The sequence below is a fragment of the Schistocerca serialis genome, chromosome 5 (assembly GCF_023864345.2).
Source record: "Schistocerca serialis cubense isolate TAMUIC-IGC-003099 chromosome 5, iqSchSeri2.2, whole genome shotgun sequence".
NCBI lineage: Eukaryota > Metazoa > Arthropoda > Insecta > Orthoptera > Acrididae > Schistocerca > Schistocerca serialis.
Genome location: NC_064642.1, coordinates 512,083,620 through 512,104,098, shown reverse-complemented (window position 1 = coordinate 512,104,098; position 20,479 = coordinate 512,083,620). Strand labels below are relative to the sequence as shown.

The window sequence follows — 20,479 nt, the reverse complement described above, 5'->3', positions numbered from 1 at the left end:
TGTATCTCTCTCCGCTGAATCGTTAGCGCCAACCGGCTTTGAATGATAAGGCTAGAAGCTATTTTTTCAACAGGGCCGCCATCTTCTGATTCTGTTACTAATACGGTTTCCAGAAAACCGAAAATTATTTGTTCTTCTCCCCCTTTGTTCCCCAGCTTGGGAAGCCATAGCACGCTTCGCAATTGCCGAAAAAATTAGCTATCGAGGTAAAAAGTGATGGTCAAACGTAGTGGATAATTAATTATGCATACTATACTCCAGTGAGTGCCGCCATCTGTTTCGTTCCCTCTCTGAGATTCAGAATCTATAATTTTGCATCATTCAAATATTTCATGTCTTTCTCTTTGTCAGGCGAACGAAACTGTCGTTGAGACTTCTCGCGTTGGTGCGTGTGTGCTAGACAAGTTTCTCATATACAACCGCAGTTCACAAGGATTTTTAGAGGCATGTCGATGATCTTCGCTGGAAAAACAACATCGCTCTGAACTCGAAACAAGTAGCACATTGAATCTCCATTTACCAGTTATCGATTTCATTTAATGAAGTATTTAATTGCAGTTTAAAAATTCTGTTCCCCTTTTGCCTGCTCAGGATACTTGAATGAAAATCTTAACTTAACCACACTGTTTGTAAGCCACTCTTTTTATGAGTTGTTCATCAGTGCTGACACGTACGTGTTCAAGTAAAACCGAAAGAAACAATAAGCATTACAGTAACTACATACATAGGAAATTGTGGTCAGACAACACCAGGGTTTGAGGCCGTCCTTTTGGTTACGCCTTGAAAATCTCTTCTAAAGAAAATCTTAAGGAGTAGGTCACTCTGAGACTCTTGTCAGTGCTTATTGTCGTCGACACGGAGCAGTGTACATTGATTTTTGTCAGGTGGTTTGATTCGTTCCAGGCACAGACTGAAATAAACGTACAATGTGGCGAACAAAGTAGGTATTATTTCTTAAGGCTTAGTATTGTGGTTACTATAGTTCAGAGCACGAAAAAATCAGGAAGCTGTCCACATCAGACTGCGTTCTGATTGATCCAGTCGACGTAGTTGGAAACTTCAGTAAAGACACCTGGCGAGTCTGCAGTTGCACAGTCGTAACCACCCCAGGAGGTGATACCCACCTGCTGACCGTTCACCAGCAGCGGACCACCACCATCTCCCTGAAAAAAGAAAGAAATATTCTTAAAGTTGTTCACATATTGTACAACACTTGAATTGTCCTGGAACGTTGTAAATGAACCTAATGCAGTCTTTTGAAGACTCCGCGCCAGCGGCTGATCCAAGAAAACAATCAAGCGTATGCCTAGCAACAGCAGATAAGCGTCGACGGCCGTGGCCTGTATCTTGTTTAGCAGTTTATCAGCTCGCTTGCACTTCGCTATTTTGTTCCCCACCCGTATACCTCATCACCTCATCTTAATCGTAGCACAGAAATCAAAATAAACAGGGTTCTGATTGTTGCTATTATGTTGAGGTATGGAATGTCGTAAGACTTAGTGCCCTGCAGTGCTTTAGAAGAAAATGCTACGACCAACTTTTGCCTCAATAGTGCTAAACAGATCAGTTTTCGTTCGAAAAACTCCAGTGATCTAAGTGGTATGTTGGTTAACACACCACATGCATATCTGTAATGAGGGAGAGCTAAATCCCTCTAGGGCTACCAGGATTATGTTTCTCGTTGTTAACGTGAATCACCTCCTATTAATGCAAGAACCATTCTCTTCAATGGACCACTTCACCATTTCGTAGTCTGCCTACCCTAATGAGCCTCCGCTTCTTCTCCAAAAGGGGTGTGCTTTCCACATGCCTCTAAATTATCTTCCTGCTTCTCCTATACTTCTCGTCGATTTTCATTTCTTCTGCAGTTCTGTATATTTCCATTTAATTAGACTATTCTACATTTTTTTCTTCATACCACAGAGTTTCCTGCGAAACGTGAGCGATCCTACCAATGTTTTTTCCCTTATTCTCTTTTTTCTTTACCGCTACGGAGATAGCAGACGTTCGATTTGCGGTTCTGAAGTGATAATTATGAACTTTTGTCGTGACACGTATGACATCATTTTACTTCGTATATGTAATCTTAAAGTTTATTGTAAAATAACGAAAGGTTTCAATAAATTAGTTTCGTAAGTGTAGAGCTAAACTTCCCTGGCAGACTTCTCTCGATGACTAGGGCGACTCTTAATGTGCTTGCACAATGTCCCAGTTATTTCAACATTCACCACAAACATCTTAATTTAAGATTTGCACTAGATCACAACAGTACCAAAAGGAAATCTTTCAGATACAAAATTATAACTTTAGTAATGAGGTTAGATCACATCTTCAACATTAAAATACAAATTCCTGGTACAAAGTAACCCTTTTTAATTTCTTCAGAGTGAGTGAAACTGAGTAAGTCTGTACAAATTTCTAAAATAATGAAACATAATCAGGTATATCTCAATAAGATGTTTGATGTAAATTTTTATGAGACATAAATTCGCACCTTTCACGTAGATACGTGACCTTACGAACAAAACAGGAATCACAAAGTATCTTGAGTTGATATTTTGTTGCCGCGAAACTAGAAAGTTAGCAGTTCTTTTCTTTTATCAGTCTTCTGAACGGTTTGATGTGGCCCGTCACGAATTTCCCTCGTTTGACATGTTCATCTGAGAGTAGCTCTTGCACCCTACGTCTTTAAGTATTTGTTGCACGTATTCAGGTCTCTGCTTCCTTCCACACGTTTCATCTTTGCAGTTCCTTTTAGTACCATGGATGCTTTTTGTTACACCGAAGGTTGTTTTGACCTTTCGATATGCTAAATCAGTCCTTTCCAAGATCATTTCTATTTCGATTTCTTACAGGCGTTTCGCCTCGTATTCCACGAACATCCTACTTATTTCATCCCAAATTGATTTATATTTCTATATCCCTGTATTTCCCCTGAATATTTTTGTACTTCCTTGTTACGTCGGTCAATTAAAGAATATCTCCTATTACGCAAGATTTCTCGATAGTTACCTTCCTTACACTTATGTTTGTCTGTACCACATGTGTAACTGCTCTTTTTAGAGATATCCACTCTTCCTGAACTTAATTGCTTACTGCGTTATTTCTTATCGCACCACACACATAAACTTCAAACTGGTTCTTCCAGACAATTCTCTTGAAACTGAATTCATTCTTCGTCAATCCAAAATAGTGGTGTAAGTCGGTATTTGTTCCTCGGTATGTCCTACAATTTAGTATCTGAATGTGAAATCTCTGCGTGAGCATTATTTAAGCCAGCTGGAACTTCCCCTTGCCTCCGGGTATTTTCCAAATATACCTTTTCCTCCTGTGACTCTTGAACCGTGTTTGCACTTTAACTGGTTCAAATCTGTTATAGAACTCAATTAGTCTTACTCCGCTCTCATTTCTACTACCAAACCCATATTCTACCGTATCCCTTTCTTCTACTACTTCCTCTACAACCACATTCCAACCCACATAACCATTAGATTATGATATCCCTTTACATATTGAATCATCTGTCGAGAGTCCTCATATACTTCTAGTACACTCTCTCATTCTGCTTGTGACATTGATAAGTATACCGGAATATTGGTTTGCTACTGAATCTGATGAGAACAGGCCTGTGTAGTGGGACGCGAAAATGAAGCCTCGCCCATCCACCAGTGTCAGCCCAGTTTTCAGGTGAATATAAGTTTAACTTAGTGTTTTGTTTATGTATTTTGTAATATTTGTAATGGTTGTGAATTATCTAAAGTTTTGTATTTATTTTTATGTTTCATGTACGGAGAGGGCGGCGCAACGAACGGAGACAGCATCTTCACTGCCAGGACCAGAGAGAAAATTGCTGGCCACTATACGTCGCGGGTCGACAGCCCAAGAGCAACAGAAGATCCTGAAACCGAATTGTTGTGTCATGCTTCTAAAAACTGAAAAAATAAGAATTTGTAATGTTTCTACAACAATGACGTCATAGGAAGTTTAATCATGTTGTAAATGTTCAGTCCTATCTTCTCAAGGCTCATGTTCACGTCTATATATAGTATACATGAAGATAATAAATTAGTGTATACTACAAAAGTTTAAATACGTGTTCCGAGAATTTATTTATGAAGAATTATGTTATGGAAGAAGTATTACTGATTTATTTGAGAAGATTATTAATTTTTGACAACGTTCATCGCGGGTTTGAGTCTTGAAAGTTTATTCAATGTGGTTTTAATATCTATTAAAGCAGGTAACTTGCATTAATATAATTTCTGAGAAGAAACAAACGACATCTAAATTGAAAAAGTTTGCGCAAACCAATTGGACTGAATGACGTAATTCTGCGCATACGACTCAAATGATGATGTTTTAATTACAGTTTCGTTCAAGAACCATTCACAGACAACTTCAAAAAGAATTTAAATAATTTTGAAGTGTTTTGTAACTGACGTAGGTGACGAAGTCTGCACATCGTCATATGTCAAAAGAAAATCATTTATACAAACTTACGTCGTTACACTACACCGTGGCGACCGTGACAGGACTTATGTGCAACTAAAGCACACATGTACGAAACAATTAAACCATCAAGAGTCCTTCGGAAGTCAACGAGAGTCTTCGTGGAGCCTTCACCAGCCAGCGGCGACTTCGCGGGTGTGGGCATCTGACGGAGCACAGCCAAGCAGTACGGTCAAGCAGTTATTCCACGAGAAGGCGCATTTGTTGGGCAGCAGTTGAACGCTGCACACCCCGACAACCTTTTTCTCTCTAAACTAACAGGCCCAGTACGTCAGCTGGGGGGCGTTCCTCCGGCTGGTATTAGAGATGCCGCTGAGGGCTTCGCCTGTCTACGGTGCGGCCGGGCGTGGTTGCAGCCAGTGACGTCTCCTGTGTCTGCCGGTTGCGGAAGCGGGGTCGCAGCATCTCAGCGGCTGCATCGACGGCTGTTACTTCTGCAGCCCATAGCAGCACACTGATTACCGAGTACTACAAACTACAATATTAGTGTCCTGTGAGTCTGTTTTAAGTTGGAAGTGAAGTGTTGTACATAGGGAGTGTGCCTTAATAGGATTGTTGATTACACGTCTGCGTGTGTAACTAGTTAATATCTTACAATAATATGGGGAAGTGAAATGTCAGACGAAGAGCAATCTGTGTCCGATAGGAGCATGAGATCTCTTTTTAGGGCGATCGCTAAATTAAAACAATCTAACGGGGATTTTTTAGCTGAATTGAAACAATCTAACGAAGAATCTACGGCTAGAGTAAAAGAGGAACTTAAAGGGGAGCTAACAAAATCTACAGGCACGTTACAGGAACATCTTAATGAAACCAGTCGAGAATTAAGTGAGCTAACAAAATCTATAGACAGGTTGCAGGAACATCTTAATGAAACCAGTCGAGAATTAAGTGAGCTAACAAAATATACAGACGGGTTACAGGAACATCTTAATGAAACCAGTCGAGAATTAAGTGAGCTAACAAAATCTACAGACAGGTTACAGGAACATCTTAATGAAACCAGTCGAGAATTAAGTGATAAAATAGAGGATTCTAAAGCTGAACTGCAGGAAAAACTAGCAGGACTTAGTAATAAGATTGCTGATAATTGTAAAAGATTAGAAGAACATATCCAGGAATCGCGTGAGGAAAAAGCTCGCATGCGAAATGATATTACTGACTTAACCAAGAGACTACATAATGTCAATGTCTTACTTGTAAATGAAATAGAGAAAAATAACGATAAGTTATGACATGAATTTTCTACGCAAATAGAATCTGTTCGTAGAGAATTATTAGAATCTATTAAAGAGGTTTCTACCAAACCTGTAGAAATTTCTTCAATAGATAATGTAGAATTAGAGACATTAACTCATCGAGTAGAAAAAGATCATACTGAAATAGAAAACATGAAATTTTTAATTACTTAAATATGCAGTAACCTTGAGACTTCCAAAGATAATAATATTGACGAAGGTACAGAGCGTTCACATCGTGAACACAGTGGAGAATCGATATTAGCTATCCGTGTATCCAGTACAGTAATGCGAATACAGGAAATTACTAAACGGTTATCGGAATTAGATAATAATGAAAACATTTCAAGTAGTAGAAGTAATAATGTAATCAGAGACAACAGTCGCATCGTGTTTGCTAGCTCGGACGACAACAATACAAATAAAGAAATCACGGCAATCAAATCCGACGCAACTCCGTCTCTGCAATCTAAACAAAATCAAACTACGTCTCTCGCAGAATATTGGAATGATATAACGACAAATTCAAATGTAGCTAGTCGATTTCCTGTATTCAAACCAGGAGGCGAACTTCACCCTATAATCTTTATAAAAGCTTTTGAAACTTCATTATCTCCTAAATGGAGTAATGAAAAACGGATTCAATTTGTAATAGGACATTTAGAAGCAGAAGCTGCGGAGTGGGCAGTACTGCATAGAACTGAATTTGGGGGCTGGGATGATTTTGTTAAGCAGTTTAAACAAAATTATTGGTCAAGAGGAAAACAACAACACTTAACTTTAGAGTTGTTAGACCCTCCTCCTTATTCTAAACGGGGGGGAGGTTATAGGAATTATTTCGAATGGCATTTAAACCGTGCTAAATTAATTGAAGACCCAATTATTGAAAGTCATCTAATACGAGTCCTAATTAGTAGGTTACCGTATTACGTAAAGGAAAGAATGATAGAAAGGGAATGGTCACAACCTTGCGAATTATTAGGATATTTAGAACAGTTAGATATACTTAATAGAGAACGGGAAGACGAGAAATTTAGATTTGGTAGAAATGACAATTCTCGAAATAATAATAATTCAGAACCACGAAAATTTAACAACAACAATCCTAGCCGGGTTTGTTATATAAAACGTCAATCTAAAGACAAAGAGAGCCAACAAAATCGGGGTAATAACTCTAAAATGCGGAAATTACACAACAATGATAATGAGGTAAATCATCCTCAAGTAATTAATGAAGATCAAGTTGTAGGTGACGTTATCATAGAAAGTTCGGAAAACTAGTAAAGTCCTTTAGTACGGGTCGACTAAAGGGAACTGTTAGTCAAAATTATACAAGACCCAATTGCAATTTATCATTAAGCTGCCAAAAGGAAGGTGATTGGCAACAAGATTTACTTCATGAAGACAATCAGATAAGGGAGAATATAACTTATAAACCCATTATTAAAGGTTATATTAAAGATACCGAAGTAAATATTATAATCGATTCGGGTAGTGAAGTAAGTATTTTATCTAAAGAATTATTTCAACTTAAAAGGAAATATTGGAATTTCCCAACCATACCTGTAACTGGGGTGAAAATTATAGGAGTTACTGGTAAAAGAAGTCAAAGTATTACTGAGGAAGTTTGTTTAACTTTGAAATTTCTGAACAATTAATTTCTCACTCTGTACTTGTTGTAGCCAACTCAAATGTGGCCATAATTTTAGGTATAGCTTGGTTGTGAAAATATAAAGCTATATTAGATTTTAAAGACTCTTCCTTAACCATCCATAAGAAGGCACGTACTTTTAAAGTGAGGTTTTCTAATAATCAAGCACCTGAAAATTGCTACGAATCCTTACATATTAAGTACACACAGACCATGAACCTATTAATAGATTCTAGTGATCTTGAATATGAAGTATGTGAGCCTAGTAATAGTATCGAAACCGAAGTGAAAGAAAAATGTTATTCCACGAATTGTCTGTCTGAACAAGAAAAGGAAGAGTTGCAATCTTTATTGTTAGAATTTAGAGCCGTCTTCTCAGATGAACCGGGAAGAATCAAAGATTACGTTTGTAAACTTAATATTAAAGATCAAAACCATTCTTTAAGAAACCTTAAACCTATTCCAGTACAATTCAAAGAGCCGGCTAGTAGAGAAATAAGTAAGATGCTAGAACAAAATATTATCGAACGATCATATAGTGCTTTTAACAGTCCTTTGTGGGTAGTTAAGAAAGCTACTGGTGGTGTACGACTGGTTCTGGATGCTCGTGAATTAAACAAAATTATAGAGATGGAAAGAGACAGACCTATTCCTATGGAGGAGGTACTTCTTAAGATTGCTGGTTCTCGTTATATGAGTACAATGGATTTAACTGCTGGCTATCATCAAGTCATATTACACCCGGATTCACGGCAATATACGGCTTTTCTGTTTGAAGGCAGATCATATCAGTTCCAAGTTTTACCTTTTGGACTTAATATATCATTGTCAACTTTCATTAGGGCGTTAGGTTCTGCTTTGGGTCAGCAATTATTACAAAAGATTATTTTATATGTAGATGATATTTTGGTAGCCACTAAAACGTGGGAAGAACACGTAACGACATTACGGGAATTGTTTAACCGATTAATTGACGGAGGAATTACTTTAAAATTAGCTAAGTCTTACTTCAGAAAGGAGGAAGTGAGATTTTTGGGGCATATAGTGGACAGTAAATGTATTAGGCCAGACCCAGCACGTATTGAAGCTATTTCTCGATGCCCGAGTCCTAGAAATCGGAAACAACTGAAATCATTCATAGGAATGGTAGGATTTCTGAGAAGATTTCTTCCAGGGCAGGATATTGTTAATCCTGAATTACTCGATTTATTGAAAGAGAAATCAGTATGGCTCTGGGGAAAAGAGGAAGAGGAAGTTTTTAATAAGGTAATGTTATACCATCCAGATTTCAATCAGGACTTTCGTATGTGTACAGATGCCTCTGATTATGGTGTGTCTTGCGAAATATTCCAAGGTGATCTGACCAATGAAAAGGGATTATATCAGCCTATTGGATTCGATAGTAGAACTTTAAATAAACATGAAAGAAATTATTTTGTAACCGAGAAGGAAGCTCTCACAGTGGTATGGGGTTTTCAAAGATTTAAAGGATTGTTAATTGGAAGAAAAAAATTGTATATACTGATAATCAGGCTTTAACCTTTTTAAACAATTGCCGGTTACTTCACCATAGATTATTACGTTGGGCATTATGCTTGCAAGAATTTCAGTACGAAATTAGGTATATAAAAGGATCTCAATATGTAGTTTCAGATGCTTTGTCGAGACTTCCAGTAAGAATGGAGAATATTAACATTGCGGAAGAACCAGGAACAAATTACCACGTTTATTTACTTTCAACTCAGGAGAACGAACGTTAGGTTGAACGGATAGTAACTGCTATTAAATGCAATCAAAGAAATGAGGATCAATATAGGGAACTTATACAAAACTTTAATAATGGGGAAGAAACAATTAACACCCGGGGTGTGTGGTTGTATTTCAACGACTTGTTGTATTGGAAAGCGCAGAGGGAACACCAGAGATGGAAAATCTGCATTCCGCAAACTGTTGTGTACGAATTAATTACTTATATTCATGAAGGTTACGGGCATTTTGGAATTCATAAATGTATTAAACATCTAATTAAGTATTATTATTTCAAAAATATGTCCCATATTGTGAGAAGTATTATTTGGACTTGTGAAACCTGTCAAAAGGTTAAAGTTAATAACAAATCTAAGCGTTATAAATTATATGCTGTAATTCCTCGAGGTCTATGGGATCTACTATCATTAGATTTTTTCCGGCCCTCTGCCTCGTAGTTCAGGAGGATTTACTTATGTGTTTGTTGTAATGGAATGTTGGTCCAAACATGTGAAACTATAGACTTTGAAACGAGTGAATACAGCAAGCGTTATACGCTGTCTTACTCGAAATTACTTTGTTAACTGGGGCATTCCTAAACGACTTATGTCTGACAACGGTAGTGCTTTTATTAGTCAAAAGATTCAAGATATGATAAAACAATATGGAATCAAACATATCTTAATTTCGAAGTATCACCCTCAAAGTAACTTGGTAGAAAGAGTCATGAAAGAATTAGGACGATTATGCAGAACTTGTGCATATAAACATACTCGGTGGACCAAACTAATGCCTGAATTCGAAAAGATATTAAATGAATTGCCTCATCTGACGACACGATTATCACCTATAGAAATTTTAGGCAAACGAATTATAGGTGAGCCTTTACTAGCTGCTCTACCTTGGCCACCAGTAAATGAGATCCAACAGTGCATTCGAAGCGACAAAATTCGCGAACAGATTGTTAAAACTGCTCAACGCAGAATTAAAAGTTATAATCAACATGTTATGGAACCCTCATTTCAGGTAGGAGATCTTGTATTAGTACGATCTCATCCTAAAAGTTCAAAGATCAATAAGGAATGTAGAAAATTCTTCTTAATCTTTGAAGGTCCATATGTTGTTCATAAGATTGTGCATCCCAAAGCGTTAATTCTTATGGAACCTTCATCAGGTGTAATTAAAGGATTATATAGTGTCGATCAAATTAAACGCTTCACTCCTAAATAAGTTAATATTTAGTATATGTTACATACGGACGAGCGTTCATAGTTGATTCATCTGAAGTTTTTCGTGGTAGTTACGTGTTATTTTAAAGAAATGACAGGAAGTTTAAACAAGTGTTCTACAATAATCTACCGGTACTTCAAAAAGGGAAAAATAACGAAAAAGGGATTTATATGGACGAAATGTTTGTTGTTAGGTCAGAAGCAATTTTGTATATTTTATATTTACTCGGATAGTAGGAACCAAAGGGTATGGTTAATAATTTAAGGACCTTGGGCGTCCAGAGCTATATGGCTCACGAGAACATAGCAGAGTGCCTTTAATAGAGATTTATAATAGTGTTAAAATAGAACACACCAAACGGCGCTCTCTCACTTGTTTCTCCTAAATAAATTGCCATTACCCGACAAAGCGCCGAAGGTAAAGAAAGCCGTTCCGAGATTCTAAAGAAAGTTTTGCTTGATTTCTTCTTGACCTCATGCATAAATAAAGCATTATGGAAAAGAACGACGTAAAGTAAATAGTACTATTAGTTATTGTGAGAAACTTATTAGTAATATATATTTTGGAAAGAATAACTCTAGTAAATGAATAAAACTGAAACTAACCTATCACAATTTGAACGCTCTGTCCTAATGTGACAACGTTAAAGAACGTACTAAATTATTATTTACTAGCAACTACTACATGAAAAGGACTAATCTCTATATATTCGGTTCTGAATAACCATAATAGCATAATTAAAAGTAAATGACAAATAGTCACAACAATATCGTAAAAAAAGGATTGAATCTATCTAAGAGCAAGGACTTTATATTACGGAAAATGCGAGAAAAATGTATAATATTAACAGTTAAATATGGTATACAGGGTGTTACAAAAAGGTACGGCCTAGCTTTCAGGAAACACTCCTCACACACAAATAAAGAGAAGATGTTATGCGGACATGTGTCGGAAACGCTTAATTTCCATGTTAGAGCTCATTTTAGTTTCGTCAGTATGTACTGTACTTCCTCGATTCACCGCCAGTTGGCCCAGTTGAAGGAAGGTAATGTTGACTTCGGTTCTTGTGTTGACATGTGACTCATTACTCTACAGTACTAGCATCAAGCACATCAGCACGCAGCATCACCAGGTTAGTGTCCATCACAAACGTGGTTTTGCAGTCAGTGGCATGTTTACAAATGCGGAGTTGTCAGACGCCCATTTGATGTATGGATTAGCACAGGGCAATAGCCGTGGCGCGGTACGTTTGTATCGAGCCGGATTTCCAGAACGAAGGTGTCCCGACAGGAAGACGTTCGAAGCGATTGATCGGCGTCTTAGGGAGCACGGAACATTCCAGCCTATGACTCGCGACTGGGGAAGACCTGGAACGACGAGGACACCTGCAATGGACGAGGCAATTCTCCGTGCAGTTGACGATAACCCTAATGTCAGCGTCAGAGAAGTTGCTGCTGTACAAGGTAACGTTGACACGTCACTGTATGGAGAGTGCTACGGGAGAACCAGTTGTTTCCGTATCATGTACAGCGTGTGCAGGCACTACCAGCAGCTGATCGGCCTCCACGGGTACACTTCTGCGAATGGTTCATCCAACAATGTGTCAATCCTCATTTCAGTGCAAATGTTCTCTTTACGGATGAGGCTTCATTCCAACGTGATCAAATTGTAAATTTTCACAATCAAAATGTGTGGGCTGACGAGAATCCGCACGCAATTGTGCAATCACGTCATGAACACAGATTTTCTGTGAACGTTTGGGTAGGCGTTGTTGGTGATGTCTTGATTGGGCCCCATGCTCTTCCACCTACGCTCAATGGAGCACGTTATCATGATTTCATACGGGATACTCTACCTGTGCTGCTAGAACATGTGCCTTTACAAGTACGACACAACACGTGGTTCATGCACGATGGAGCTCCTGCACATTTCAGTCGAAGCGTTCGTACGCTTCTCAGCAACAGATTCGATGACCGATTGATTGGTAGAGGTGGACCGATTCCATGGCCTCCACGCTCTCCTGATCTCATCCCCTCTTGACTTTCATTTGTGGGGGCATTTGAAAGCTCTTGTCTACGCAACCCCGGTACCAAATGTAGAGACTCTTCGTGCTCGTATTGTGGACGGCTGTGATACAATGCCCCATTCTCCATGGCTGCATCAGCGCATCAGGGATTCCATGCGACGGAGGGTGGATGCATGTATCCTCGCTAACGGAGGACATTTTGAACATTTCCTGTAACAAAGTGTGTGAAGTCACTCTGGTACGTTCTGTTGCTGTGTGTTTCCATTCCATGATTAATGTGATTTGAAGAGAAGTAATAAAATGAGCTCTAACATGGAAAGTAAGCGTTTCCGAACACATGTACTCATAACATATTTTCTTTCTTTGTGTGTGAGGAATGTTTCCTGAAAGTTTGGCCGTACCTTTTTGTAACACCCTGTTTAGAAGAAGTTTTATTTTCGGTTAAAACCTGACAAACTGAGCTTGTGGGTGGGGTATGTAGTGGAACGCGAAATTGAAGCGTCACCCATCCACCAGTGTCAACCCAGTTTACAGGTGAATATAAGTTTAACTTAGTGTTTTGTTTATGTACACTCCTGGAAATGGAAAAAAGAACACACTGACACCGGTGTGTCAGACCCACCATACTTGCTCCGGACACTGCGAGAGGGCTGTACAAGCAATGATCACACGCACGGCACAGCGGACACACCAGGAACCGCGGTGTTGGCCGTCGAATGGCGCTAGCTGCGCAGCATTTGTGCGCCGCCGCCGTCAGTGTCAGCCAGTTTGCCGTGGCATACGGAGCTCCATCGCAGTCTTTAACACTGGTAGCATGCCGCGACAGCGTGGACGTGAACCGTATGTGCAGTTGACGGACTTTGAGCGAGGGCGTATAGTGGGGATGCGGGAGGCCGGGTGGACGTACCGCCGCATTGCTCAAAACGTGGGGCGTGAGGTCTCCACAGTACATCGATGTTGTCGCCAGTGGTCGGCGGAAGGTGCACGTGCCCGTCGACCTGGGACCGGACCGCAGCGACGCACGGATGCACGCCAAGACCGTAGGATCCTACGCAGTGCCGTAGGGGACCGCACCGCCACTTCCCAGCAAATTAGGGACACTGTTGCTCCTGGGGTATCGGCGAGGACCATTCGCAACCGTCTCCATGAAGCTGGGCTACGGTCCCGCACACCGCTAGGCCGTCTTCCGCTCACGCCCCAACATCGTGCAGCCCGCCTCCAGTGGTGTCGCGACAGGCGTGAATGGAGGGACGAATGGAGACGTGTCGTCTTCAGCGATGATAGTCGCTTCTGCCTTGGTGCCAATGATGGTCGTATGCGTGTTTGGCGCCGTGCAGGTGAGCGCCACAATCAGGACTGCATACGACCGAGGCACACAGGACCAACACCCGGCATCATGGTGTGGGGAGCGATCACCTACACTGGCCGTACACCACTGGTGATCGTGGAGGGGACACTGAATAGTGCACGGTACATCCAAACCGTCATCGAACCCATCGTTCTACCATTCCTAGACCGGCAAGGGAACTTGCCGTTCCAACAGGACAATGCACGTCCGCATGTATCCCGTGCCACCCAACGTGCTCTAGAAGGTGTAAGTCAACTACCCTGGCCAGCAAGATCTCCGGATCTGTCCCCCATTGAGCATGTTTGGGACTGGATGAAGCATCTTCTCACGCGGTCTGCACGTCCAGCACGAACGCTGGTCCAACTGAGGCGCCAGGTGAAAAGGCATGGCAAGCCGTTCCACAGGACTACATCGAGCATCTCTACGATCGTCTCCATGGGAGAATAGCAGCCTGCATTGCTGCGAAAGGTGGATACACACTGTACTAGTGCCGACATTGTGCATGCTCTGTTGCCTGTGTCTATGTGCCTGTGGTTCTGTCAGTGTGATCATATGATGTATCTGACCCCAGGAATGTGTCAATAAAGTTTCCCCTTCCTGGGACAATGAATTCACGGTGTTCTTATTTCAATTTCCAGGAGTGTATTTTGTAATATTTGTAATGGTTGTGAATTATCTAAAGTTTTGTATTTATTTTTATGTTTCATGTACGGAGAGGGTGGCGCAACGAACGGAGACAGCATCTTCACTGCCGGGACCAGAGAGAAAATTGCTGGCCACTATACGTCGCGGGTCGACAGCCCAAGAGCAACAGAAGATCCTGAAACCGAGTTGTTGCGTCGTGCTTCTAAAAACTGAAATAATAAGAATTTGTAATGTTTCTACAACAATGACGTCATAGAAAGTTTAATCATGTTGTAAATTTTCAGTCCTATCTCGTCAAGGCTCATGTTCACGTCTATATATAGTATATATGAAGATAATAAATTAGTGTATACTACAAAAGTTTAAATACGTGTTCCGAGAATTTATTTATGAAGAATTATGTTATGGAAGAAGTATTACTGATTTATTTGAGAAGATTATTAATTTTTGACAACGTTCATTGCGAGTTTGGGTCTTGAAAGTTTATTCAATGTGTTTTTAATATCTATTAAAGCAGATAACTTGCATTAATATAATTTCTGAGAAGAAACAAACGACATCTAAATTGAAAAAGTTTGCGCAAACCAATTGGACTGAATGACGTAATTCTGCGCATACGACTCAAATGATGATGTTTTAATTACAGTTTCGTTCAAGAACCATTCACAGACAACTTCAAAAAGAATTTAAATAATTTTGAAGTGTTTTGTAACTGACGTAGGTGACGAAGTCTGCACATGGTCATATGTCGAAAGAAAATCATTTATACAAATTTACGTCGTTACACTACACCTGCAACTGAAATGTTTACATTAACTCACTCTGTGCCCCATATTCCAATTCATAACCAATCCTACTCCCGTTATTCCACTTTCTGCTGTTATTGAGATTATCATATGTTAATTTGACCATAATTCTTACGTTGTTTCCATTCCACTTCACTGACCACCCAGTACATGTAGTTTTCCTTTTCAGATTTCCTAGCTTACATTCAACGTTCCAATTTTATATGCTCCAGGCAGCGACTCCTAAAGTGTTATCCGTTTATTAGCTGTACCACCTGCGTCTCACATTCACCTTCCCCTTGGCAGTCCCCTCAACGATATCCGAATGGGGGATTGGGATCTTTTGCCGATAGAGAGATAAGCATGACCCTATTTCATCTACATGGCACACATCCTGTGGGTATCCCTACTGCTTTTTTAATGTAATGTTTCCCACTGACTTCTACAGCCTCATAACGTGGGTTATTGCTGAGTCTTCAGCCTCTTAAACACAGTTTCCTGCCAAAAGGGCAAGAGAGTGCCCTGACACAGTGTCCTTTCGTCCATCCGTTTTAACAAGGCTGTTGGCAGAGCGAGGGTGACATCTAATGCCGGAAGTCTTAGGCCGCCGTTTTCTACGATTTTTATTCAAAATTATGTAGTGGCTAGGTTCTAACCCGTGACATTTGATGTTTTGACTCCTAGTCAAAGACGCTCCCCAAAACGTAAGGTTACACAACCATAAACGATAGAATAGACACCGTTAGTTCAAAGCATGTAACTTATATTCGAAAACTAAATTCCAAAAATTCTCAGACTTCAGTAATATCCTGTTGTGTTTCTATTCTTGATTTTGTTTTCTGGTTAGTCTCACAACTTGTAAGAAAAGTAGCTGTTGATGCCGCAAGATTTTATAATGGGGTGTTGGGGCCAAATGCATTACTAGCCTAGAGCGTCCAAATATCTGTTCCTGAAAGTGTCTGCAACCCTGTGTCTAGCTGAAGTACGGTCCTCAGTGGTTTATAGAACAGTGTCTGTTTCTCACCACGGCGCCCCAGTGAGACATACAATTAGACTTTGTGTATTCTCTTTCCTGAAAACTGTATCACCGTGTTGCAAATACTTTCAGTTTAGTCACCTTCGCTTAATTCCGTCTCTCAGTAAGTGAATTTTTCTCCCTGAATGCAAAACATACTACAACGGAATTACCTGTCTCAGAAGTTGGGAGATACTGCCCTCAAAATATGAAAATACTTTTGTATTGAAATAGGCTATCGTTCATTACGTGGTTGCCAAATATCTATAAAAATTTAAATATTCTTCTTTAACAGCCAAACTTAAGACCAGTATTGTTTTTAGGTCATCTATAAATTCTCTAAAATGAAGTTACTGTACAGTAACGGGATGAAAATCTCAACACCAGGAAGGAGCTGTGCGGAAAAAGCGGAATTTAGTAGACGTGTCCGTACATCTGAAAGATGATACCTTTTCACTCTTTGCTCCAATCGCGTAAGAATGGAGGTAGTAGTGCCACTATGAGGATGCAAATCAGCTTTGCTTTAAATACAGGCTGTAACAGTGGTGAGCATTAGTCACCTTTAAGATTTCATGTGATAAGTTAATGATCTCAGCAAAAATACCTTTTAAGGCTACATAGACGCCATTGTCAACATCTCGCTGAGTTGAACGAGAACCTATAATATGAGGAGCTGGTTGTTCCTTCTGCGGTATTGCAAACAGGCTAGGCAGGAACGTAGCTAATGTATATGATTAACGGCAGCGGTGATCACGATAATATGTGGTCACAAGCAGACTAGGCTCTGGATGGCTACGTGGTGTTACCGAGAGAGAAGAACATCGTCTTCCGTATATGACCCTGGTGCATCGTACTGCATCTGAGCAGCAGTTGGCACCGCAGTGACACAAAGAACTGTTACTTCAAGGACCGCTCCGAACCAGGCGCCTTGTAGCGTGCATTCTATTGACCGCAAAGTATCTCCACTACCTAGTTCAGTGTGTCAAGTGAGATGTCATTGGAGGGCAGGATGAAGATTTTTTTGTGTTTTCTAATGAAAGATGATTCTTTCTTAGTGCCCGGTGGTGGCCAAGTGTTGGTAACAAGGATGCCAGTAGAGCGCCTGCAACCAACCTCTCAGCGTGCTAGACACATTGGACCTACATCTATGTTTTGGTCAGGGTTGCGATTTTGTATAACACCAGAATCACCATTGTAGTTACCCCATGCACTCTGACTTCAGATTTGTACTCGAATCTGGTGATTCGACTTGTTGTGCTGTCCTTCATTAACACCATTCCAGGGCGTATTTCTAACCGAATAACGCTCACCCGCATGCCGCTGTTGTAACCCGACATGCTCTTCGGAGTATTGACATATTGCCTTGGCGTTCACGATCACCAGATCTGTGTCCAATCGAGCACATACGGACCATTAAGGAGCGTCAACTCCAGCATTAATAGTCGTACTGGCCGACCAAGTGCAATAGGCATTGAACTGCATCCTACAAACTGACTTCCTGCATTTGTACAACACAATGCATGCGCGTATGTATGCTTGCATTCAACATTCTGGTGGCTACACCGGTTGTTAATATATCACCATTTCACAATTCCAATGGATTATCTCTCTCTTACATTAACTTGTGATCTTGCAACGCTAATCACACAAATATATTTCACGGAAAGAAAGATGAATTTCCGAAATTTCATTACTCTAAATTAATTACTTTTAATGGTGTGACTTGTTCGCATCAGTGTATATACTCCATTTCCCTGTTACGTAAATATTAATTTATTTTAAACTGGTGAGAGTTTTCACATTCCATTTTTCATATTTCATGTGAAACTGTAAACAAAATGCTATACGAAAAAGAGACCCCACCATCTTCAAGTTTCCTATATTTTCGATAGAGGATTACATAGCCTGGCTTTTTGGGCTGCTAACTCTTACGTCGTATAAATGGATATATCAACGTCTTAATTTTTCACAACTAGAAACCACGACTCTTTACTTCGTTGTCAATTTCATATAATACTCCCTATCCCACTCTTATGTTTGTCTATGGATACATGAACCATGGACCTTGCCGCTGGTGGGGAGGCTTGCGTGCCTCAGCGATGCAGATAGGTGCAACCACAATGAAGGGGTATCTGTTGAGAGGCCAGACAGACGTGTGGTTCCTGAGGGGGGGGCAGCAGCCTCTTCAGTAGTTGCAGGGGCAACAGTCTGGATGGTTGACTGATCTGTCCTTGTAACACTAACCAAAACGGCCTTGCTGTGGTGGTACTGCGAACGGCTGAAAGCAAGGGGAAACTACAGCCGTAATTTTTCCCGAGGGCATGCAACTTTACTGTATGGTTGAATGATGATGGCGTCCTCTTGGGTAAAATATACCGGATGTAAAATAGTCCCCCATTCGGATGTTCGGGAGAGGACTACTCAGGAGGACGTTGTTATCAGGAGAAAGGAAACTGGCGTTCAACGGATCGGAGCGTGGAATGTCAGATCCCTTAATCGGGCAGGTAGGTTAGAAAATTTAAAAAGGGAAACGGATAGGTTAAAGTTAGATATAGTGGGAATTGGTGAAGTTCGGTGGCAGGAGGAACAAGACTTCTGGTCAGGGTTATAAATACAAAATCAAATAAGGGTAATGCAGGAGTAGGTTTAATAATTAATAGAAAATAGGAATGCGGGTAAGCTACTACAAACAGCATAGTGAACGCATTGTTGTGGCCAAGATAGATACGAAGCCCATGCCTACCACAGTAGTACAAGCTTGTATGCCAACTAGCTCCGCAGATGACGAAGAGATTGATGAAATGTATGATGAGATAAAAGAAATAAATCAGATAGTGAAGAGAGACGAAAATTTAATAGCCATGCGTGACTGGAGTTAGATAGTAGAAAAAGGAAGAGAAAGAAACGTAGTAGGTGAATATGGAATGGGAGGAAGGAACGAAAGAGGAAACCGCCTGGTAGAATTTTGCACAGAGCATAACTTAATCATAGTTCGCACTTGGTTCAAGAATCATAAAAGGAGATGTATACATGGAAGAAGCCTGGAGATACTGGAAGGTCTCAGATAAATTTTATAATGGTAAGACAGAGAGTCAGGAACAAGGTTTTAAGTTGTAAGACATTTCCAGGGGCAGATGTGAACTCTGACCATAATCTATTGGTTATGAACTGTAGATTAAAACTGAAGAAACTGCAAAGATGTGGGAATTTGAGGAAGTGGGACCTGGATAAACTGAAAGAACCAGTGGTTGTACAGAGTTTCAGTGAGAGCATTAGGGAACGATTGGCAAGAATGGGGGAAAGAAATACAGTAGAAGAAGAATGGGTAGCTTTGATAGATGAAATAGTGAAGGTAGTAGAGGATCAAGTAGTTAAAATGACGAGGGCTAATAGAAATCCTTGGGTAACAGAAGAGATATTGAATTTACTTGATGAAGGCAGAAAATATAAAAATGCAGTAAATGAAGCAGGCTAAAAACGAATACAAATGTCTCAAAAATGATATCGACAGGAGGTGCAAAATGGCTAAGCAGGGATGGCTATAAGACAGATGTAAGGATGTAGAGGCGCATATCACTAGGGGTAAGGTTGATACTGCCTACAGGAAAATTAAAGAGAGCTTTGGAGAAAAGAGAACCATTTGCATGAATATCAAGAGCTCAGATGGAAATCCAGTTCTAAGCAAAGAAGGGAAAGCAGGAAGGTGGAAGGAGTATATAGAGGGTCAATACAAGGGCGATGTTCTTGAGGACAATATTATAGAAATGGAAGAGAATGTAGATGAAGATGAAATAGGAGATATGATACTGTGTGGAGAGTTTGACAGAGCACTAAAGACCTAAGTCGAAACAAGGCCCCCGGAGTAGACAATATTCCACTAGATCTACTGACATCCTTGGAAGAACCAGGCCTAACAAAACTCTACCATCTGCTGAGCAAGATGTATGAGATAGGCGAAATATCCTCAGACTTCAAGGAGAATATAATAATTCCAATCCCAAAGAAAGCACGTGTTGACAGATGTTAAAATTACAGAACTATCAGTTTAATAAGTCACAGCTGCAAAATACTAACGGGAATTCTTCACAGACTAATGGAAAAACTGGCAGAAGCCGACCTCGGGGAAGATCAGTTTGGGTTCCGTAGAAATGTTGGAACACGTGAGGCAATACTGACCCTACCACTTATCTTAGAAGAACGATTATGGAAAGGCAAACCTACGTTTCCAGTATTTGTGGACTTAGAGAAAGCTTTTAACAATGTTGATTGGAATACTCTCTTTCAAA

General features: G+C 40.2%; 1 protein-coding gene across 1 annotated transcript in view; it reads right to left on the bottom strand.

The window, feature by feature from the left end:
* Positions 1-1,016: 1,016 nt before the first annotated feature.
* LOC126482041 (trypsin alpha-3-like) overlaps positions 1,017-20,479 on the bottom strand; it is a 117,271-nt gene continuing 97,808 nt past the window's right edge. The window contains exon 6 of the mRNA XM_050106014.1: positions 1,017-1,163. Within this exon, the coding sequence (XP_049961971.1) occupies positions 1,017-1,163 (147 nt within the window). The remainder of the gene's footprint in view (positions 1,164-20,479) is intronic.